General features: G+C 53.9%; 1 protein-coding gene across 1 annotated transcript in view; it reads left to right on the top strand.

Moving 5' to 3' along the window:
• The window catches only part of DAB1 (DAB adaptor protein 1), a 71008-nt gene extending 56104 nt beyond the window's left edge, over positions 1–14904 (top strand). The window contains exons 8-15 of the mRNA XM_038753216.1: positions 160–225; positions 1805–1864; positions 5015–5077; positions 6537–6648; positions 7713–8255; positions 9466–9593; positions 9762–9879; positions 11712–14904. Of these exons, the coding sequence (XP_038609144.1) occupies positions 160–225; positions 1805–1864; positions 5015–5077; positions 6537–6648; positions 7713–8255; positions 9466–9593; positions 9762–9863 (1074 nt within the window). The 3' untranslated portion in view covers positions 9864–9879; positions 11712–14904. The remainder of the gene's footprint in view (positions 1–159; positions 226–1804; positions 1865–5014; positions 5078–6536; positions 6649–7712; positions 8256–9465; positions 9594–9761; positions 9880–11711) is intronic.
• The last annotated feature ends 8217 nt before the right edge of the window (positions 14905–23121 follow it).

The following is a 23121-nucleotide window of genomic DNA, read 5'->3' as shown; positions in this document are numbered from 1 at the left end:
CGGCTCCGGATCCCATTGGGGGAACGTGGTGGTCCCATCCGGCCGCACCCTTGGTGGAAGGGACCGGATGGCCATGCTGGCGGTCCGGGCTGGGTGTCAGCCCCTCCAACGTCTGCTCTTCTTTCCTCCTCCTCCTCTCTCTGCTCCCGTGGCCTCCAGTACATCGTCTTTGAGGCCGGACATGAGTCGATACGAGAGCCCGAGACGGAAGAGAGCATTTATCAGGTGAAACGCCTCAGTCCCCGTCCTCCCCACCTCCACGCTCACCCCTTGGGCCACCCCTTCCCAGCACGAGGCCCGGCAGGACACCGCCTCCGCTTCCACGAGGACTGGGGAATGGCTGCATTGGGAACCCCCCTCTGAAAAATCCTTGTTTTTACATCGTGGATTTCTGTGTGTGAGATGAAGAGGGCGGTGGGGTGGCAGGGCTGGGAGGAGGAGAGAGATGTGGGAGGGAGGGATCCCCCCAGTTAAGGATTTCCCTGAAGAATTTTCATTACATAGACCCCCTCTTTGTTCCCTTCCTCTAGCCCACAATACCCTCCGACTGAGCCGTGAAGTGCTCCCTAGTAGTAGTGTTTTGGCTGTTTTCCAGCTCCCCGGAGCTGGTGGAGACAATCTTTGATCCCGAAGTCACCAGGCCCCACGGTGGTGGTGGGAATGAGCAGGGAGGGGGTGGGCCGGACAGGGACTGAGCGGCCGGAGGGATCGGGGATGGCCTCCTCTTCAGAGCAGAAAGACTTTAAGGGGTGGGGGGCCCAGGATGTTTTTGCCATTCAGGATGAGACCGGCCCCAGAGGCTTGCCAGGCGCTGTTGGGGGCGGGGGTCTTTCTGATCCCACTGAGGCGGCCAGGGGGTCTCGGTTCCGCCCACCAGCCTGCTCATCATATACTTCGACCCCTGTGAGTTGGAGGAAGTGAGGAGGCAGGGAGAAGTGGCAGGGGAAACTGAGCCCTTTTAATTTGATGTGAAAAATGTATGTCTTTTAAACTTTACAGTGCCAGAAAGGACTGGGCCCCCCCTGTGTGCATTGCATTGGGTGCCAACTGTGTGTAGGGCACTGTGTTGGACACCCAGTAGGTGCCCAACTGGGTGTAGAGCGTTGTGTTGGGTGCCTATTGTGTGTAGAGCACTGTACTGAGTGCCTCTTGTTGGTTTTATGCTATTTGTTAAGTGCTTACTATGTGCCAGGCACTGTACTAAGTACTGCATCAGATATAAGTTAATCAGGTTGGGCACAGTCCCTGTCCCACATGGGGCTCACCATCTTCATCCCCATTTTACAGATGAGGGAACTGAGGCCCGGAGAAATGAAGTGACTGGCCCAAGGTCCCCCAGCAGACAAGTGGAGCCAGGGTTAGAACCCAGGACCTTCTGACTCCCATGTTCTCTCCACTAGGCCAGTATTGGGTGCCTCCTGTGTGCAGAGCGCTGTACTGATTGCCTCCTTGTGGGCAGCATGCTGTGCTGTGCATTGGGGAAAAGACAGTAGTCAAAAATGCAACCCCCCACCCTTACAGTCTACTAGGGGAGGCAGTCATCATTAAGTGACAAAATAATGATTCAGTGCGGGTGAGGATGGCGGCGAGAATGAGGGAGGAAGGGAAACGGAAAGGGCGAGCTGGTGGCAGTGGGAGCAGGGAGCGGACAATCCATTGGGAGAGCTGTGGGAACAGGGGAAGCTTCCGATCGGAGGACGCAGCGAGCGGCCTGCCGGGGCGGAGAGGCTTTGGAAGGAGCCGGAGAGACGGGGCCGGGCTGGAACCCGGACCCTCGGACTCTGATTTCCTCCCTGCTGTCCAGGTCCCGACCAGCCAGAAGAAAGAAGGCATTTATGATGTGCCAAAAAGCCAACCTGTAAGTGTAAGTTCATTCATTCATTCATTCAATCGTATTTATTGAGCACTTACTGTGTGCAGAGCACTGTACTAAGCACTTGGGAAGTACAAGTTGGCAACATATAGAGATGGTCCCTACCCAACAGTGGGCTCACAGTCTAGAAGGGGGAGACAGACAACAAAACAAAACATATTAACAAAATAAAATAAATAGAATAAATATGTACAAGTAAAATAAATAAATAAATGGAGTAATAAATATGTACAAACATATATACAGGTGCTGTGGGGAGGAGAAGGAGGTAAGGTGGGGAGATGGGGAGGGGGAGGAGGGGGAAAGGAAGGAGGGGGCTCAGTCTGGGAAGGCCTCCTGGAGGAGGTGAGCTCTCAGTAGTAAGTACCCCCTGCCTCTCTCTGTCTTCGCTCAATCCATCGATCAATCAGTGGAATTTATCGAGTGCTGATTGAGTGCAGAGCAGTGTACTAAGCAGTTGGGAGAGCACGATATAACAGTAAACAGACACATTCCCTGGCCACAATGAGCAGAGCACTGTACTAAGCGCTTGGGACAGTACAGTACAACACAGTTGGGCACTTTCCCTGCCCATAATGAACTTACGGTTAAGAATCAATGGCGAACGTATCAGCTTCTGTGTCTCCGGGTGACTTTTAGTAATAATAGCAATGATAATAATAATAATCTTGGTGGCATCTGTTAATAATAATAATAATAATGGCATTTATTAAGCGCTTACTATGTGCAAAGCACCGTTCTAAGCACTGGGGAGGCTACAAGGTGATCAGGTTGTCCCACGGGGGGCTCACAGTCTTCATCCCCATTTTACAGATGAGGGAACTGAGGCCCAGAGAAGTGAAGTGACTTGCCCAAAGTCACACAGCTGACAAGTGGCAAAGCTGGGATTTGAACCCATCACCTCTGACTCCACTTGCTCTTTCCACTGAGCAGTGCTGCTTCTAAGTTAAGCACTTACTATGTGCAAAGCATTGTGCTACATGCTGGGATAGTCGCAAGATATTCAGATCAGACACAGTCTCTGTCCCAAATGGGGCTCACAGTCTAAAAGCGAGGGAGAATGACTATTTAAGCTCCATTGAAAAGATGAGGCCTCTGAGGCACAGGGAGGTAAAGTGACTCACCCAAGTTCACACAGCAGACGTGTGGCGAGCCGGGATTAGAACCCATCTCTTCTGGCTTCCAGTCCTGGGATCTTTTCACTAGACCACGTTGCTTCTCTGTAACTATGTATTGTGATGGATGAGTGACAAGTACATGACAAGTATCAATCAGCCAATCAATTAGTGGTAGCGGTAGTAGAAGCAGCATGACTCAGTGGAAAGAGCCCGGGCTTGGGAGTCAGAGGACGTGGGTTCAAATCCCAGCTCCGCCAACTGTCAGCTGTGTGACTTTGGGCAAGTCACTTCACTTCTCTGTGCCTCAGTTACCTCATCTGGAAAATGGGGATTAAAACTGTGAGCCCCCTGTGGGACAACCTGATCACCTTGTAACCTCCACAGCGCTTAGAACAGTGCTTTGCACATAGTAAGCGCTTAACAAATACCATTATTATTATTATTATTAATCCTGACTCCGCCACTTGTCAGCTGTGTGACCTTGGGCAAGTCACTTCACTTCTCTGTGCCTCAGTAACCTCATCTGTAAAATGGGGATGAAGACTGTGAGCCCCACGTGGGGCAGCCTGATTACCTTCTATCTACCCCAGCACTTAGAATAGTGCTTGACACATAGTAAGCGCTTAACAAATACCATTATTATTATTATAGTAAGCACTTAACAAATCAATCAATCAATCGTATTTGTTGAGCGCTTACTGTGTGCAGAGCACTGTACTAAGTGCTTGGGAAGTACAAGTTGGCAACATATAGAGACAGTCCCTACCCAACAGTGGGCTCACAGTCTAAACTACCAGCATTGTTATTACTATTATTATTATTATGAGCATACAGGGACATGAAATGGGTACGTGATGGAGATATGAGGAATACAGGGAGAGCAGTATACGAATGAAGTACCCCTCAAATGATGATCGTAATAGTCAAGGTCCTAGTTAAACACTTACTATGTGCTAAGCCCCGGGAGCGATAAAAGGTAATCTGGTCAGATACAGGCTAAAAGGGAGGGAGAATAGGCAGTGAACCCCCACTTTGCAGTTGAGTAAACTGAGGCCCAGGGAAAGGAAATGACTTGCCCACAAACACGCCGCACCTGGTACAGTATAAGGAGACAGCCATCGGAGGCAAAGAATGAGGTCCCTAGGTGTGTTCAGGTGGCTTATTGCAGCGACACCGATGGGAGGAATTGTGTTTATTAAATTTCAGTGGTCCTCTGAAAAGACGACTCACTCCAGTCTGGGGTCTTCAGCCTCCGAGACCTCCCCTCCACCACCCCGCTTCCTTCCCATCGCTTTGAATCTTTAGGGTTTGAGGATTTCCTTTGAGGTAGAAGTTAATTAACTAAGGTGCAAATCAGAACAACAGTGTGCCCGGCCCTCCCACCTCTACTTTGTCGAGGTTTTAATGAAAATGGATGGAAATCTTCGGGGGAGAGAAAAATATGTGAAAATAGACGTTTCAGAAATGAAGGTTATTTTCAAAGCTGTGCTCCAGGAGAAAATTAGGCCATCAATTCTATTTACGGCATTGGGTAAAGGATGGGGGGAATGTCTGCACTGGAAATGGGAATTGGAGGAGGGAATTATGAACTTGGTTTCCAGGTCGGAGAGCCAGGTCTGCTATGGACCCCGAGCCTGTTCCCCGATTTAGGGAGAATGGGGGCTGTGGGTGTTTGGCGGGAAAGCCCCGAGTGGTCCTGGTGGTGGTTGAACAGAAATGAGAGGTAGAGATCTCCTCTAGAAAAAGCTTTCTCCTGTAGAAGCAGCCCTTACCACCCAGCTGGATCCCTGGGGGAGTCAGATATGCTGAGGGGAGAGTTGCACGGTCCATGCGGGTCACTGGGGAAGAGTCAGGGGACAGAGGGCAGAGAGCCAGGGGTATGGGATGGTCTACACTGAATTACTGGGGGAGAGTCAGGGATGTGTCAAGGTGTGGGATGACTACGAGGGTGGGATGGGCCTTCTCGGCATCATGGAGTCCCAGTAGCTGCCCAGTCACCCCATTGCGAACTTCTTCCTTGCAGGCCGTGACGCGGCTGGAGCTCTTCGGGGACATGTCCACCCCGCCGGACATCACCTCTCCCCCGGTATGTTCCCGCCTCTCCCCGTCCTCGTCCACTGCCCCACTCCCACCGCCCTGGGCCCAAGCCAGTCAGGGGGGCCCGGCGCCTCACAGGGAAATCTCCTCTCTCCTCCTGTTCCCCAGGATGCGTGCCGGGAATCATAGCCTGCCCATTCGAGGCCCCGGGGGACCAGTTTCTGGCCCGAACCGCTTGACTGATGGCCCGGGGCAGACGGGTGGCCCAGTGTCAAGCCCTTCCCCACAGGCCCAATTTGCATATTGTCCACTTATCACAGGCGTATCCAAGTGCCCAGAGGCACCCTCCACTAAATAGTGCCAATTTGCCTAGTGTACACATATTGTTTAGCAGTGTGCACGCACCCATCTCCTTCCCGGTTTGCACACTGTACCCTTCTGAACACCCCTTCTCCCTCTGAGCGCCCATTAGCACTTGTTATTCCCAGGCTAAGGGGGCTCCGAGCCCCGATAACCCTCTCTTGTGGGGAGGGGGGGTACCCCATTACGACACTACAGGCTCCCGGGTGGGCACAGGTCAGGCAATCCCCAGAGAAGATGACCTAGAGGGGTGGGGGAAGAAGAGCCGGGAGCCCCGTACCCCCCACTTTATTGTTTTATGTTATTTATTAAGCGCTTCATTCATTCAATCATTTATTCAATCGTATTTATTGAGCGCTTACTGTGAGCAAAATACTGTACTAAGCGCTTGGGAGAATACACTATAACAATAAACAGGCACATTCCCTGCCCATAACGAACTTACACAGGCACTGTGTACTAAGCACTAGGGTAAATAAACAGGTTGGACACAGTCCCTGTCCCACGATGGACTCACAGTCTTAATCCCCAATTTACAGATGAGGTAAATGAGGCCCAGAGAAATGAAGTGACCTTCCCAAGGTCACACAGCAGACAAGCGGTGGAGCAGGGGTTATACATATGCATATATATATATATATATCTTCTAGACTGTGAGCCCGTTGTTGGGTAGGGACTGTCTCTATATGTTGCCAATTTGTACTTCCCAAGCGCTTAGTACAGTGCTCTGCACATAGTAAGCGCTCAATAAATACGATTGATGATGATGATGATATATATATATATATATATATATGAACTCGTTAGGCATTTATTATATGTCAAGCACTGGGGTGGATGCAAGGTAATCAGGTTGGATACAATCCCTGTCCCACACTGGGCTAAAATCCCCATTTTCCAGATGAGGTAACTTGAGGCCCAGAGAAATGAAGTGACTTGCCCGGGGTCACACAGCAGACACGTGGAGGAGAGGGGATTAGAACCCAGGTCCTTCTGACTCGCAGGCCTGGGCTCCAACTATTAGGCAAGGCCACTTCCCACTCCTGCTGGACTCTTGCAGGGAAACAGGCAGGGGAACACCCAGGTCCCAGGCCCATCGAAGGTGGGCCAGGGGCCTAGGCCTTCATCCGCTCTCTTGTCCACCTCAGACTCCCGTGACCCCCGGAGACGCCTTCACCCCCACTTCCTCCCAGACCTTGCCGGCCACCGGGGTGGACACTCTGGGCTCCGGCCCCTTCGGCTCCTCTGCCCTTCCCTCAGGTAACGGAGCCGCGGGCCGGAGCGACGGTGGGAGAGTGGCCAGGGACGGGACAGGGCGGACTGACGGGGGCGAGCAAGCTGGAGATGCAGCCTAGGGAGGGGGTCGGAGCCATGGTGGAGTCACAGCAAATAGTGGGAATCCCATCTTCCTCCAGCCCCGGGGTGAGGGGGTGGCAGGAAATCGGTCACCACAGGACAGTGCCATCCTCACTAATAATAGTGATGGAGTCGCTATGGGTCGGCGACAACTCGAGGGCGTAAGACAAGACAAGGTTTGTTAAGCCAAAGCACTGTTCTAAGCCCCGAGGTAGATGGACACAGCCCCTGTCCCACATGGGGCTCATAGTCAATCCCCATTTTACAGCTGAGGTAACTGAGGCCCAGAGAAGTGAAGGGACTTGCCCAAGGTGTCACAGCAGACAAATGGCAGAGCTGGGATTAGAACACACGTCCTCTGACTCCCAAGGCTCTAGCCACTATGCCGTGCTGCTTCCCACGTTATTTATGTTAAGCATTCACTATGTGCCAAGCACTGAGGTAGATACAAGGTAATCAAGTTGGACACAGTCCCTGCCCCACGTGGGGCTCAGGCTGAATTCCCATTTTGCAGCTGAGGTAACCAAGGCCCAGAGAAGTAAAGGGACTTGCCCAAGGTCACTCAGCAGACAAGTGGCAGAGTTGGGGTTAGAGTTTATGTTCTCTGATTCCCAAGCCCAGGCTCTTGCCACTAGGCCCTGTTGTCCCCCTGCTAATGAGGGACCCCCTGATTCTCTAACCGGTAAGCCAGGGACTAGGCCGATCCCCCTGCCCCGAACTTATGACCGTGGGTAACCAGATTGGAAGGTGCACACACCCCTAGGCTCCCTAGATGAAGGTGTTTTGGAGCTGGGGGCTCTGAGGTGGTCCAAGCGCAAGTCCTGGATTCTTCGGTTCCTCAGACCGCCCCCGGAGAGGGGTCTCTGGCCACCCGGACGTAGGGGACTTGGGTCGGTGGTGGGGAGGGGAGGCCCCCCCGGCCGGTGGGGTCCTCCCCGACGCTGAGCAGACCCTTCCGGCCGTCGTAGGTTACGTGGCCATGGGCCCGGTCCTCCCCTCCTTCTGGGGTCAGCAGGCCGCGGTCCTGGGGACGCCGCCGGCCGTCGCTCAGGTCCTGCCCGGGGGTCAGCCCGTGGCCTGGGCTCCGCCCGGGCTCTTCACCCCTGTCCGGTCCCCGTGGCCGCCCGGGGCCGGCCAGTTCGCGCCTGCCGCCTTCATGCCCATGCAGACTGTCTCACCTGTGCCAGCCGCCGCGTTTCCGGCGTCCCCGGCCCCCCTCGCTGCCGTCGCCGGGGCCCCCTCGGGGGAGCCCGCCCAGCCCGGACCCCCGTCAGCCACGGCGGGCAGGGGGCCACCCCGGGACCCCCTCCAGCTGGCCCCGCCTCCGCCAGTGCCAGCCCGCACCCCGGACCAGTGTGCCCTGGGCGGCGGCCCCTCAGAGGCCTTCTCCGGCTACCCCAGCCCTGGTGGCGACCCCGCCGCCTTGACCGACCCCGACGACTGCGATGACCTGGACATCTCCCAGCTCAACCTGACGCCCGTCACCTCCACCACCCCCTCCACCAACTCCCGTGCGTCCCCCTCCGGGGCCGGGGCTGGGGTGGGGGTGAGGGGCCGGGTGGTTGGCCCTGCTGCGGTCACCGGGGTAACTCACAAGCCCATGGGACAGTTTACAATCCAATGGGGGAGTTAACTATCCCATGGGAGACCTTATAATCCAGCGTAGGAGTTTACAATCCAGTGAAGGAGTCGACAATCGAATGGCGGAGTTGATTCGGTGGGGGAGTTGCCAATCCAGTGGAGGAGTTGACAGTCCAGTGCGGGGAGTGGGAGGACGACACACCGACAGTCCAGTGGGAGAGTTGACAATCCAGGGGAGGAGTTGACAGTCCAGTGCAAGAGTTGACGAGCCAGGGGGGGAAGCAGTTGACAATCCAGTGGGGTAGTCTACAATCCATGGAAGGAGTTGACAGTCCAGTGGGGGAAGTTAGTGGCAGATTTCACAATCTAGAGAAGGAGTTTTCCCTGTAACAGAGGAGCTTAGAATCCAGTGAATTCATTCATTCATTCGTATTTACTGAGCGCTTGCTGTGTGCAGAGCATGGTACTAAGTGCTTGGAAAGTACAATACAGCAATAAAGAGAGACAATCCCTGCTCACTCAGGCTCAGTCTAGGCGGGGGAAGACAGACATTAATACAAATAAAACAGGTGTCAGTATAAATAGAGTTATAGCTATATATACACACAAGTGCTGTGGAGCGGGGAGAGGAGGGAAGAGCAAGGGGAGCGAGTCATGGTGACACAAAAGGGAGTGGGAGCTGAGGAAAAGTGGGGCTTAATCTGAGAAGGCCCGCTGGAGGTGCGCCTTCAGTAGGGCTTTGAAGTGGGGAGGTGTGATTGAGTGACGGATTTGAGGAGGGAGGGTGTTCCACGCCAGAAGCGAGACATGGGCCAGGGGTCGGCAGCGTGACAGGCGAGAGGGAGGCCCAGTGTGAAGGGTAGAACACCAGAGGAGCCGGGTGTGTGGGCTGGGATGGAGAAGGAGAGAAGGGAGGTGAGGTAGGAGGGGACAAGGGGATGGACAGCTTTAAAACCAATAGTGAGGAGTTTTTGTTAGTTACAGAGGTGGATGGCAACCACTGGAGATTTTTGAGGAGGGGGGTGACATACCCTGAACGTTTCTGTAGAAAGATAATCTGGGAAGAGGAGTAAAGTATGGGGTTTTCCATCCAGTGGGGGTGTTGACGTTGCAGCATTTCTCCCCCTCCCTCCACTGCAGCCCCCACGCCTGCTCCCAGACAGAGCTCTCCATCCAAATCGTCCACGTCCCACACCAGCGACGCGGCCGCGGACGACGTGTTCGAGGAGGACTGTGAGAGCACCGGCCGGAGCGAGGGGCCGGAGGCCGTGAGTACCGGGTCCCTGCTGGCCACCCGCTCCCAAGGTCACGTGGGGATGGAGTTGTGGGGGTCAATGGGCGGCCCGGGGATCCACAGGTCGGGGGTAGGGCAAGCCGGGGGCCTTCCTGCGGCCTGTGGCTGAGGAGAGCCCCGATCTCGTGTTCTTGGTCAGCAGGCCACCGCCACTCCGCTCTCTGGCAGTGAGGAGCCCCTGGACGAGGATACCCCGGGGCCACTTGGCGGGGCAGAGACCAACGAGTCCCAGCTGGCTAGCTAAGGCAGCTTAGGGCGGGGTAGGTGCCCGTCACTTCTGTCCCTCCACTCGTCCTTCTTAGGCTGGTCCCCGCCTGCCCCCTGCTTCTTCCCCAACCCGCAAATCCTCTCTCCCCAGCGCTCCCCACATCTCTCACCTCCTCACCTCCCTCCCTTCAGTCAATCGTTCAATAGTATTTATTGAGCACTTACTGTCCCCACATCTCTCTTCTCCTTGCATCTCTCCTCTCCCCTTCCTGCATCTCCCCCACATCTCTCCATTCCCCACATTTCTCCTCTTCCCACATCTCTTCTCTCCCTGCCTCTCCCTACCTCTGTCCTCCTCTCCTCCCCATATCTCCCCGCCCCTTATCTCCCCACATCTCCCGCATCTCTTCAGCACGGTCTCTGTTTCTGGTCAGTGTTGCACGCTGGGCTGCACTGTTGTGTTCGTGTACGTGTGTGTGTGCATACAAATAGAGAAGCAGCGTGGCTCAGTGGAAAGAGCCCGGGCTTTGGAGTCAGAGGTCACGGGTTCAAATGCCCTCTCCACCAATTGTCAGCTGTGTGACTTTGGGCAAGTCACTTAACTTCTCGGTGCCTCAGTTACCTTATCTGTAAACTGGGGATTAAGGCTGTGAGCTCCACGTGGGACAACGTGATCACCTTGTATCCCCCCAATGCTTAGAACGGTGCTTTGCACATAGTAAGCACTTAACAAATACCATTATTATTATTATTATTATTATGAAGCCCTGTGGTCCCTCACCACATTGACTGACACTTGCACCCTTGGTCTCAGCGAGAATTGTGCCCACCTGGAAGATGCTGGTTCTACCCAGGAGCAGGTGGAGCGGGCAGTCTCGGGGTGGGCAGCCCTGGGGCGGGCAGGGTGGGCCACCCACAAATGCCAGCACCGTAGGAGGGGTGGACAGTGGCTTCCCCCATGGTGGCTGTCGGGGAGTTATCCGGCTGAGGCTGGCATGTAAGCTCTGCCCTGGCCTGTCTGCCCACCACCCTCCAAGCATCCCCAGGGGTCAGGGGTCAGGGCCCTGCCCCGCCAGCCCAGAAAGAGGAGGTGGGGCCTCGGGACCTTGGGGCTGGGGGAGTTCAGTGCCCTGCATGGTTTCCCCCCACCAGTTCCTCCTGAAGATGTTGGACACTGTGGCCCATCAGAGGACAGAGTCCATTCATTCATTCAATCGTATTTATTGAGCACTTACTGCGTGCAGAGCACTGTACTAAGCGCTTGGGAAGTACAAGTTGGCAACATATAGATATGGTCCCTACCCAACAGTGGGCTCTCTGCCACCCCCCGCTTTCCCTCCCCGAGTGCTATGAGCTGCACACGACCTGCCTGCGCACATTCCCTTTGGTGTGTCCAGGTGAGAAAACCAAGGCCAGAGAAGTGAAGTAGCACGGCCTAGTGGGTAGAACACGGGCCTGGGAGTAAGAAGGTTATGGGTGCAAATCCTGACTCCACCACTTATCTGTTGTGTGATCTTGGGCAAGTCACTTCACTTCTCAGGGCCTCAGTTACCTCATCTGTAAAATGGGGATTGAGACTGTGAGCCCCGCGTGGAACGGAGACTGTGTCCAACCTGATTGGCTGGTAGTCACCCCAGCGCTTAGTACAGTGCCTGGCACATAGTAAACACTTAAAAAATGCCATAATTATTATTATTGTTGTTGTTGCTACTATTATTATTGATTATTAAGCTACTTGCCTGAGGTCACCCTAGAGGCAGGATGAGAACCCGGGCTGTGTGACCCCACCCTCCCCACCCCCCCAGGCCCGGGCTCTGTCTGCTAGGCGACACTCTGGTCACCCAGGCTGGCCCGGCCCATTCTCACCCTGCTTCTTTGCCACCAGGAACCTGAGTCCCTCGAAGCGCAGATGACCAGGTTGACGGAGAGGCTTTGGTGCTGGCTGGTCGGTGTGGGGGCCTTCTGGCCTGGACTTGGGGTCTCTGGCCTCTGCCATGGACCCTCGCTCCCCTGTCCCCTCCATGGAGCCTGGCAGGCAGATGCCCGGTTGGCCTGACAGCACATACACACGCATACACACACACACGCACATACTCCCACATGTTCCCACACCCGAACACCTCCATCGGTCATTATCTTCTCCCACGCCCTCTCACTCAGCCTCCCGCCCCCTCCCCCCTGGCTGTGGTGGACATGGCATGGAGGGAGCAGAGGCTGCTGGGAAATCCCACTATCAACACCCCCGTGCACATGCCAGCTTGGAGTCCAGTCCAGGTGGCCGTCTATAACCCATCTGCATTTCCATCCTTGGGACCCTAATCCCTCTCCCCCAGCTCCTCAGGCCAGATCTGCCGTGAGTCCCCCCTCTCTCCTGCTTCTGGCCCAGTGGATGGTCAGTCCCACGTGTGTGTGCGTGTGTGTGTGTGTGTGTCTGTATGTGTGTGTGTGTCCGGTCCTGGGCACCTCCCTCTACTCTGGTTGGGGACCAGGTTCAACTATAGACCCTGCCTCCAGCCAAGGGGGCCTTTGCCTGGGGAACCAACTGACCCCCTTGGCTAGGACAGCCATGGAGCCCAACCCCGGGAGCAGAATTGGCAGAAATTCTCAGCTCCCCCAGGCTGGGGGAGATGCCATCTGTTTCCCGCTGAACCCGCTGCTCCGGCCTCTGACCTCCACTCCAGCCTTCAACCCCCAACTCTGGGCCCCGTGTGGCCCAATGGTCATCTGCCAAATCATCCCAGCCGGTGGATCTGGAGCCCCTGACGCCCCAGGGGGACGGGATCGTGCCCGCCTCAGCCTCTTCCGCCCTGCAGAAACCTCAGGTGGGTTCCCCGTCTCGTAACCAGAAGGAGCTCTCTCTCGGCCGCAGGCCGCCCGGACACTCGGAGGGAACCGGCCTCAAGCGGCTGTGCCGGAAAGAACGCTTTTCTGGAAATATGGTTCTGCACTTGATGTCACACATGGCCCACACGGGTCTCCCGCCCACCAAGGACGTGGGTGGAGAAGACTAAGGGCCAGGCCACTAAGTTCGTGCCGCGGGAGGGGGCCGGCCATGCCATCTTGCTTTGCCCACATGGTGGGCGGGGCACGGGGAGGGGGCCCACGAGAGCCAGCGGGCCAGAGAGCCTCCATCTTGGGCTTCCTCCACCCTGTCTGGAAACTCTCGGATCCCGGTCGGAGGGAGTCGGGAAGTGCGAGGCTGCTCAATGCCGAGGAGCCAGGGGCGGAGGCCACCCTAGGTGGGTGTTGACAGACCTCACTCCCGGTGATACGAGCCACAGAGTTGACAGTGGCGCAGGGGTAGGTGGGATGGCCGCCACCTTCCCAGAGAAGCCATTTGCCTTGGGCCCGCAGGCCAACTCCGCCAAGATCAGCTCAGTTGGTCCCAGGAGGTCCAGGGAGCGGTCAAAGAGCCCCGGGCCTGGGGGAGATTCCTCCTGGTATCTAAAAGGTGGGCTGGGGGTCAGGGCCCAGGACGGTGCCGGGCACAAGGTAGGTGCCCGGTTCACACCATCGATCGGTGCATAGCACAGCACCTGGGCCCTTGGGCGGGTGAGGCCGGAGCAGCGACCGATGGGCTGGCCATCATAGCCGATAACGGTGACCCCCTGACTGAGTCCCGTGGAGGGGCAGGAAGGGCCCCGGCTCCCGTGGACTTTGAGAGGCCCCCGGGGCTCCGTCTCCGGGGGGAGAAGGGTCAGAGGGTGCTGGGGGGTTCCCAGTGATGCCGTTGACCCGTTGACCCGTGGTGCTAATTTCATTTCCACCGGCTTCTCCCTGGTTTCCCTCTCAGAGTGGCCAGCGGGCAGCTTTCGGGATGATTTTCGAGCCTTCAACACACTCTCTCTCTCCATCGGTCAGTCAGGGGGATGGACTGAGCGCTTCCTATGGGTGGACCATTGTGCTGAGCACTTGGGCGAGGATGGTAGAGTCAGTAGACCCAACCACATCCTTCGAGGAGTTCACAGCCTACGGTGTGCAGAGCACTGTACTGAACACTTGGGAGAAGGCAATAGAGTCGATAGATGCGATCCCGCCCTTACGGAGCTTCCAGTCTACCGTGTGCAGAGCGCCGGACTGAGCGCTGGTGGGAAAACAGTCGGGGCAGTAGACACGATCCCTGGCTTTGAGGAGCTTCCAGTCTACTGCGTGCGGAGCACTGTACTGAGCACTTGCAGGAGGGCAGTTGGGGCAGTAGTTATTACCCCTGCCCTCAAGGAGCTTCCATTCTAGCCAATGCTGCTGTGGTGGTTGTGGTGTGCGTGTCCCAGGGGATTCTGGGGCTTCTGCTTGGCGGGCCCGGGCCCGTCAAGGTACCAGTGGGAGAAAGGCGGGTTCCCTGAGAGAGAGAGAGGGGAGGGGCTCGCTTCCCGAATGGGATCGGGGTGGGCCAGCTGGGTGGGCTTTGTGGCCGGGGTCTGGAACAGCTTCTGCATCTCGGGGAGCGGTCAGCGGCCTCGAAAGAGGCTGGAGCTGGAGACCCCCGGGCCTCCGGGACCAAGCCATGCTGCCCGGTGGGAGAAGACAGTACACAGCTGCTTGGGACCGGGGTCAAAGGTCACCCACCCAGACCCCCGACCAGCCCCCGCCCATCACCAGTGCCGAATCCGCTACTTAAAATTGGAAAACCAGGGGCTACCCCCGCCCCCCCCCCCCAAGCCATTGTCCCCGGCTGGTCTCTGACATTTCATTTTGGCGGCGGAGGTGGCCACCTCAGAGCCTCAGATGCCACCGTCCCGGAAACGGGGACGGTGCGTTCCCAGATGGCCCTGCTGTGGCTCGGGGGCTCGTTTGGGTTTTGCCAATCCGACGTATTTTTGTAATGAAGATGAGCGAGAGAGAGAGAGAGAGAAAGACAGCAAGTGAGAGAGAGAGAGAGAGAGAGAGCGGGGGCGGCGGAGCCCGTTTCTACGCCGGCTTTAACTTTACCTCAGAAGACTGTGGGTACATGTAACGGACACGTTATTTTTAACTCTGTGTAAACTGCAATCAACAGGACGGAAACGTTTTTAGAAATTTTCCATTAATTTCTGTAACACACCATGTACGACGGTTACAAATAAACATGTTTAAGTAAACACGCAAGCCTGGGGTTTTCCGGCCGCCAGCCCCAGCCCGCGAAGGCCGGGACACGTTGTCCGGGACAGAGAGGGACGCGGTCTGGTTCCGATCCCATCCGGCCGCTGGGATACTGGGAAGAAGGGAGAACTCCTTCCTGTTGGCAGAGCTGTATGATGGGAATGGGAAATGGTTCCCAGTGAGTCTTGAGTTGGACGAGAATGAAATGCCGGCAGGTCCCGCTTGGTTTTGGTTTTTTAAATGGTATTGGTCGAGAGCTTACTACGTCCCAGGCACTGAACTAAGCACTGGAGTAGATCCAGGTTGGACACAGTCCCTGTCCCATGTGGGGCTCACGGTCTCAATCCATTTTACAGATGAGGGAACTGAGGCCGATGAGGGAACTGAGGCCCAGAGAAATGAAGCGACTAGCCCAAGGTCACACAGCAGGAGAGTGGCGGAGCCGGGATTTGAACTAGTGGATAGAGTATGGGCCTGAGAGGAAGATGGAGCTATGTTCTGATCCCGGATCCTGGCTGCATGACCTTGGGCAAGTCACTCCACATCTCTGGGCCTCAGTTCCTGCATCTGTAAAATGGGGATTTAGACTGTGAGCCCCATGTGGGACAGGGACTGTGTCTAATATGATTAGCTTGAATCTACCCCAGCGCTTAGAACAATGCTTGACGCATAGTAAACACCTAACAAATAACATCATCATCATCGTAATGTCCTCTGACTCCCAGGGCTGAACTCTTTCCAGTAGGGTGCTCTGCTTTTTAATAAAGCCTTGGAGGAGTTCACGTGGAGGTCATTTTGGGAGAGAGAGGGATGCAGAGGGGACAGTCAGGGATGTTGGAAAGTCCATGCCGGGTCGCCAGAGGAGAGCCAGGGATGGAAAGGGGAGAGTCAGGAGTGTTGGATAATTCTTATAATAATAGCAATGATGGTATTTGTTCAGCGCTTACTATTTGCCAAGCCCTGTTCTAAGCTCTGAGGTAGATACAAGGTAATAATAATAAGGTAATAAGGTAAGGTAATAATAATAACCTTATATCTACCTCAGAGCTTAGAACAGTGCTTGGCAGATAGTAAGCACTGAAAAAATACCACCATTGTTATTATTATAAGAATTTTCCAACAATAATTAATTAATTAATAATAATAATGGCAATTGTTAAGCACTTACTATGTGCAAAGCACTGTTTTAAACACTGGGGTGGATACAAGATGATCAGATTGTCCCACGTGGGGCTCACAATCTTAATCCCCATTTTACAGATGAGGGAACTGAGGCACAGAGAAGTGAAGTGACTTGCCCAAATTCACCCAGCTGACAAGCGGCGGAGCCGGGATTAAAACCCACAGCCTCCAGCTCCCAAGCCCATACTCTTCCCACCAAGGTACGCGCTTCTCCCTCCTTAGCAATGAATTGGATCAAGTAGCCAAGATCATTGTGAGGTTCTCAGTCAGGGGGTGTCTGACAAAAGCCTTTGGATTTTAGCTCAGAGAGCACAAGCCTTTCTAGGAGGAATTTGGCGAGTTAGAAGGTGAAGTCTCCTGCCCGGAGATTGGGGGCTGGACACGGTGACCCCTCCCACGGTCCCCACCGGGCCTGGTTTTCTGTGACGGCCTCGGCCGCCTTTCCCAGGGATAGGGGAGACCGACGGCGTGGTCAGTGGGAAGGGCCGGGAGAGGTTAAGGAGCAGGGATTCCCTGAGCAGGGGCCAGGGGTTGGGAAAGGACAACCTGCTCCCCTCCCTGCAAGTGGTTAACAACAGCGTGGATCCCCCACCTTGCCCCCTGCGTGGAGGCAGGGGGCAAGATACTAAGATACTAAGATAAGCGCTTAGTACAGTGCTCTGCACATAGTAAGCGCTCAATAAATACGATTGATGATGATGATAGATCAGATGACCTCGCCACGACCCCACCCGGGAGTCTCGGGTTTCCGTATCGACTTCCAGGGCGCCCCGAATCCTGGCCCCCACCCGCAGCCCCCCCCCCCCCCATCCCGGGCTCGCCTGTCAGTACCTTAGCCCATCTGGAAGGCGGTAACCGTCAATCGTTCGATCGTATTTATTAAGAGCTTACTGTTTGCAGAGCACTGTACTAAGCACTTGGGAGAGTACACTATTCATTCAGTCATATTTATTGAATGCTGTCCGTGTGCAGACCACTGTACCAAGGGCTCGGGAGAGTGCAGTGAGTACAGTGCAAGGAGAAGCAGCATGGCTCAGAGCCTGGGCTTTGGAGTCAAGAGGTCATGGGTTCAAATCCCTGCTCCACCACTTGTCAGCTGTGTGACTTTGGGCAGGTCGCTTCACTTCTCTGGGCCTCAGTTACCTCATCTGGAAAATGGGGATGAAGATTGTGAGCCCCATGTGGGACAACCTGACCACTTAGAACAGTGCTTTGCACATATTAAGTGCTTAATAAATGCCATCATTATTATTATTAATGATAAGCAGACACATTCCATGCCCACAATGAGCTTGCCGTCTAGCCCGGGAGACAGACGTTAATTGTCCTCTCCCAAGCACTTAGTGCAGTGCTCTGCGCACATTAGGCGCCCAGCACAGAGTAACTCTTTAATTCCATCGAGGATGATGATTTCTTTAATAATAATGATGATGATGGCATTTATTAAGCACTTACTATGTGCAAAGCACTGTTCAAAGCGCTGGGGGGATACAAGGTGATTAGGTTGTCCCACGTGGGGCTCACAGTCTTAATCCCCATTTTACAGATGAAGTAACTGAGGCATAGAGAAGTTGTGACTTGCCCCAGTCACACAGCTGACAATTGGCGGAGCTGGGATTTGAACCCATGACCTCTGACTCCAAAGCCTGTGCTCTTTCCACCGAGCCACGCGGCTTCTCTCTTTAATAGCGAGGAACTCCGTCTCGTCTTAGCACGGAAACAAAGTTCAATCGACTGCCTTTCGTTTGAGAGGCTAATAAATCCTTAAAACTCTGACAAACACGGAACAGGCTGGCATTTTAGCTTTCATCCTTTCAGAAGCCGAAATCTTGTTTTGACAGCACATGGCTTTGTGTTTCGGTCGGATTGATGACAGAACAAAAATATCTAGCAGGAGGCGGCTCATCACACTGGCCTCACTTCCACTCTGGAGATTTCAGAGAAGGGTTGGACGGCCCCGTGGGGTCGAGATTCTAGCCCCCTGGGACTCGCTCCCTCAGTCAATCAATCAATCAATCGTATTTATTGAGCGCTTACTGTGTGCAGAGCACTGTACTAAGCGCTTGGGAAGTACAAGTTGGCAAGGGGAAGGGGCTTGGGAGGCTGGGGGACTGGGGTCTCCAGACCCAGCTTGGTGTCCCGTGAGAAGCAGGATGGCTTAGTGGTTAGAGCCCAGGCCCGGGAGTCAGAAGGACCTGGGTTCTAATTGCAGCTCTGCCACTTAATAATAATAATGATGATGGTGTGTGTATGAAGCAGCGTGGCTCAGTGGAAAGAGCCTAGGCTTTGGAGTCAGAGGTCAGGAGTTCAAATCCCAGCACTGCCAGTTGTCAGCTGTGTGACTCTGGGCAAGTCACTTCACTTCTCTGTGTCTCAGTTCCCTCCTCTGTAAAATGGGGATTAAGACTGTGAGCCCCCCGTGGTACAACCTGATCACCTTGTAACCTCCCCAGCGCTTGGAACAGTGCTTTGCACATAGTAAGCGCTTCATAAATGCCATTATGAGAAGCGGCGTGGCTTAGTGGAAAGAGCACGGCTTTGGAAGTCGGAGGTCGTAGGTTCTAATCCCGTCTCTGCCACTTGTCAGCTGTGTGACTTTGGGCAAGGCACTTCACTTCTCTGGGCCTCAGTTCCCTCATCTGTAAAATGGGGATGAAGACTGTGACAAGCTGATGACCTTGTATCTCCCCCAGCACTTAGAACAGTGTGTGGCACAGAGTAAGCACTTAAATACCATTATCCAGCACTTGGAACAGTGCTTTGCACATAGTAAGCGCTTAACAAATGCCATCATTATTATTATTATTATTAAGCACTTACTATGTGCCAGGCACTGTGCTAAGCTCTGGGGTGGATACAAGCAAATCGGGTTGGACACAGTCCCTTGACCCACATGGGGCTCACGGTCTCGGTCCCCATTTTACTGATGAGATCACTGAGGCACCGAGAAGTTGAGTGACTTGACCAAGATCACACAGCAAACAAGTTGAGGAGTTGGGATTAGACCCCATGACCTTCCGACTCCCAGTCCCGGGCTTCATCCTCAATGTCAGGTTGCTTCATTGTCATCAACACTTCATCACTTGTCTGCTGTGTGACCCTGGGCAAGCCTCTTCAGTTCTCTGTGCCTCAGTTCCCTCATCTGGAAAATGGGGATTAAGACTGTGAGCCCATTGTGGGACAGGGACTGTGTCCAACCTGATTTGCTTGTACCCACCCCAGTGCTTAGTACAGTGCCTGGTGCTTACTATTATTATTAGCCTCTGCTGATGAGCGATAGCATAGACTGATTGATCGATCGGGGAACCGCTCAAGGTTCTGAGATTCCCTCACTGCTTACAAAGGGAAAGCCTTGCACAACGTAACGATGGTATGTACTGAACGCCTACTATGTGCAGAGCACTGTCCAGGATGCCTGCTGTGGGCAGAGCACAGTACTTGGTGCCTGCTGTGTATGAAGTGTTGGTCTGCGGACCTACTGTGGGGAGAGCACTGTACTGGATGCCTACTGTGTGCAGATCCCAATGCTGGGTATCTACTGTGTGCAGTGCACTGTATTGGAGGTTTGGAATGGCTATTGTTCTGGTATTTGTTCATTAATTCAATCGTATTTATTGAGCGCTTACTGTGTGCAGAGCACTGTACTAAGCGCTTGGGAAGTACAAGTTAGCAGCATATAGAGATGGCCCCTACCCAACAACAGGCTCACAGTCTAGAAAGGGGACGTATTTGTTACGTGCTTACCATTTGTTGAGAACTGTGCTAAGCACAAAATAACCAGGTCAGACACAGTCCCTGTCATTCATTCATTCAATCGTATTTATTGAGCACGTTCTGTGCAGAGCACCGCTTGGAAGAGGACAGTGCAACAATAACTAGACACTCCCTGCCCACAACAAGCTTACAGTCTAGACTGTAAGTCCCATATGGGTCTCCCAGTCTAAACGATTCATGGGGTCTCATTCATCTGTGGGATATTTTTCCCAGGCCAAGTCCAGATCTCCAGAACCAGTCTCTCTGTGTCCAAAGTGGGAATTCTGCATCCGTCCGGTTATTCAGTGGCACAAACGTCCGGTGTCCTCTGTTGGGTTGTGCAACAGGGAAAGCAGCCGTGTAAGCTGGAGTCCGGCCCGGGCCCAAGGTCTGCCCTCCTTTCCCCAGCGGTCACTGCTCCCGGGCCGGGGGGATTTTTCTGTCCCCCTCCTGATTGGCTAAGCGGAGAGGGACCCTGAAAACTTTTTGATTGGCTGGGATGGATGGGATTTTCCTGGAATTCTGCTGATTGTCGGGATGGTGCGGGGGGAGGTCCCGAAAGCTTCTTGATCGGCTGGCAGGGAAGGGGAGGGATTTTCCTGCAGACTTCCTCTTGGGATTAGGGAAACAGCGTGGCTTAGAGGATGGAGCACGAGGCTGGGAATCAGAAGGACCTGGGTTCTAATTCCGGCTCTGCCACATGCCTGCTGTGTTACCTTGAGCAAGTCACTTCTCTGGGCCTCAGTTACCTCATCTGTAAAATGGGGATTAAGAGTGTGAGCCCCATGGGAGACGGGGGATGCGTCCAACTTGATTAACTTGTATCTTCCCCAGCGCTTAGAGCAGTGCTTGGCACATAGTAAGCACTTAACAAGTACCATAATGATAATAATAATAATAATAATAATAATTATTATTATTATTATTATTATTATTAGGCTGCCGATGATGGCGGAGGGAGGAAATGTCCTGCAAGTCACCTGATTGGCTGGGGGAATAGGAGGAAAATGGGATTTTCCTGCAAGTCTCCTTATTGGCTGGTCAGGGGGAAATTTTCCTGCTGTCTTCTGATCGACTTGGGAGTTGGGGTGGAATAAGATTTTCCTAAGAGCCTCTTGATAATCTGGACAAGTGCGCTTTTCTTTCAAGCTTCCTGATACGCTTGAGGTGGGCAGAAGGACCAATGGTGGAATGGAAATTTCCTGTGAGCCTCCTGTTTGTCTTACATTTCTCAGCTCCTTCCTCTTCTGGACTGTAAGCTCCTTGTGGGCAGGGAAAATATCTACCAACTCTATCATAGTGGACTCTCCCAGGCGCTTAATACAGTCCTCTGCACACTGTAAGCACTTAGTCAATCCATCGATAGTATTTCTTGTCAGTCAGTTGTATTATGGAGCTCTTACTATGTGCAGAGCACTGTATTAAACGCTTGGGAGAGTACAATGCAACAGACACAGTCTATGTCCATAGCAAGCCTACCGTCTAGAGAAATTGCGTAGGAGGGGCATTGAGGCCAGCAATCAATGAATCAATCAATCATATTTATTGAGTGCTTACTGTGTACAGAGCACTGAACTAAACGCTTGGGAGAGTACAATCTAACGATACAAAAAGCAGCGTGACTCAGTGGAAAGAGCCTGGGCTTTGGAGTCAGAGGTCATGGGTTCAAATCCCAACTCTGCCAATTGTCAGCTGTGTGACTTTGGGCAAGTCACTTAACTTCTCTGGGCCTCAGTTACCTCATTTGGAAAATGGGGATTAAGACTGTGAGCCCCCATGGGACAACATGATCACCCTGTAACCTCCCCGGCTCTTAGAACAGTGCTCGGCACATAGTAAGCGCTTAATAAATACCATTAGTATTATTATTATTAATACGACAGACGCATTCCCTGCCTGCAATGAGCTTACAGTCTAGAGGGGGAGATGGATGTTAATATGAATCAATAAATAACGGATCTGGACATAAGTGTTGTGGGCTGAGTAGGGAAGGGGGTAAATGAAGGGAGAAAGTCAGGGAGACTCAGAAGGGATTGGAATAAGAGGAATTGAGGGCTTAGTCAGGGGGAAAGGGGGGATCTATGGGCAGACTCCAAAAGTGCATTCCAGCCTGGAGAGGCGAATCTCTGGCCGTTCCCTCCAAGCCGCGTCACCCAGCGGATGGTGTCTCCCCGGTGGATTTGAAGCCTCTTGCCCATCTACACCCCTGCAGTGGGAATCGACGTTCTCAAGTCTCTCTTTCCCAGTCCTCCGGAATCACCCAGCGCCTCCCCCGAGGATCCGTTTCTGAGTCGGAGCCGCGCGTTCTGCAGAGATGTCGAGCTTGAGGGAACGCCGCCATAGACCAGCGCTGCTTCTCTCCCCGTCCACTGGGGCCGCGAGAACAGATCAGCCTCAAAAGTCTCTCCGGCTCCGTGGCTCCTTGGGGCCTGTCCCACTCAAAAACTTCCTAAAGGCTCCTGTCTCCAAGTCCACAAGTGCATCGCTCGATCGTGTTTATTGAGCCCATGCAGAGCACAAAGCACTGTGCTAAGAGCTTGGGCGGCAATGTGGCCCATCGGACGGAGTGCGGAGTCAGGGGTCCGGAGACCTGACTTTGCCCCTGGCCTGCGGGTGACCTTAGGTGAGTCACTGCCCCTTCCTGGGCCTCGGGATCCCCATCTGTGAAATGGGGATAATGGAACCTGCCTTTCCCCAGCTCACAGGGATCTTGAGAGGACAAAGAGTGAGATGAGTGGGTGAATGAATGAAGGAATGTGAGACAGCCCACTGTTGGGTAGGGACCGTCTCTATATGTTGCCAATTTGTACTTCCCAAGCGCTTAGTACAGTGCTCTGCACACAGTAAGCGCTCAATAAATACGATTGAATGAATGAATGAACACCTTGACACCAAAGAGATCCCGGTCTACTGTGTGTAGAGCACTTTACTGAGCACTTGGGAGAGGACCATAATGTTAGTAGACATTAATTGAACTTCCCAAGTGCCTAGTACAGTGCTCTGCACACAGTAAGCGCTCAATAAATACGATTGAATGAATGGATGATCCCTGCCCTCAAGGAGCTCTCAGTCTACTCTGTGCAGACCACTGCACTGAGTGCTTGAGAGAGGACAGTAGACTGACTTGATGCAATCCCTGCCCTCGAGGAGCTCACAATCTACTGTGCGCAGAGTACTGTATTGAGTGCTTCTGAGCAGACAGAGTCGGTAGAAACGATCCCCGCTCTGAACACCTTACAGCCGACGGTGTGTGGAGCCCTGCCCTGAGCACTGGGGAAAGA

This window comes from Tachyglossus aculeatus, chromosome 10 (genome assembly GCF_015852505.1).
Source record: "Tachyglossus aculeatus isolate mTacAcu1 chromosome 10, mTacAcu1.pri, whole genome shotgun sequence".
Taxonomy (NCBI): Eukaryota; Metazoa; Chordata; class Mammalia; order Monotremata; family Tachyglossidae; genus Tachyglossus; species Tachyglossus aculeatus.
The sequence above is the reverse complement of the archived record's forward strand: the minus strand, read 5'-3'. Positions and strand labels throughout refer to the sequence as shown.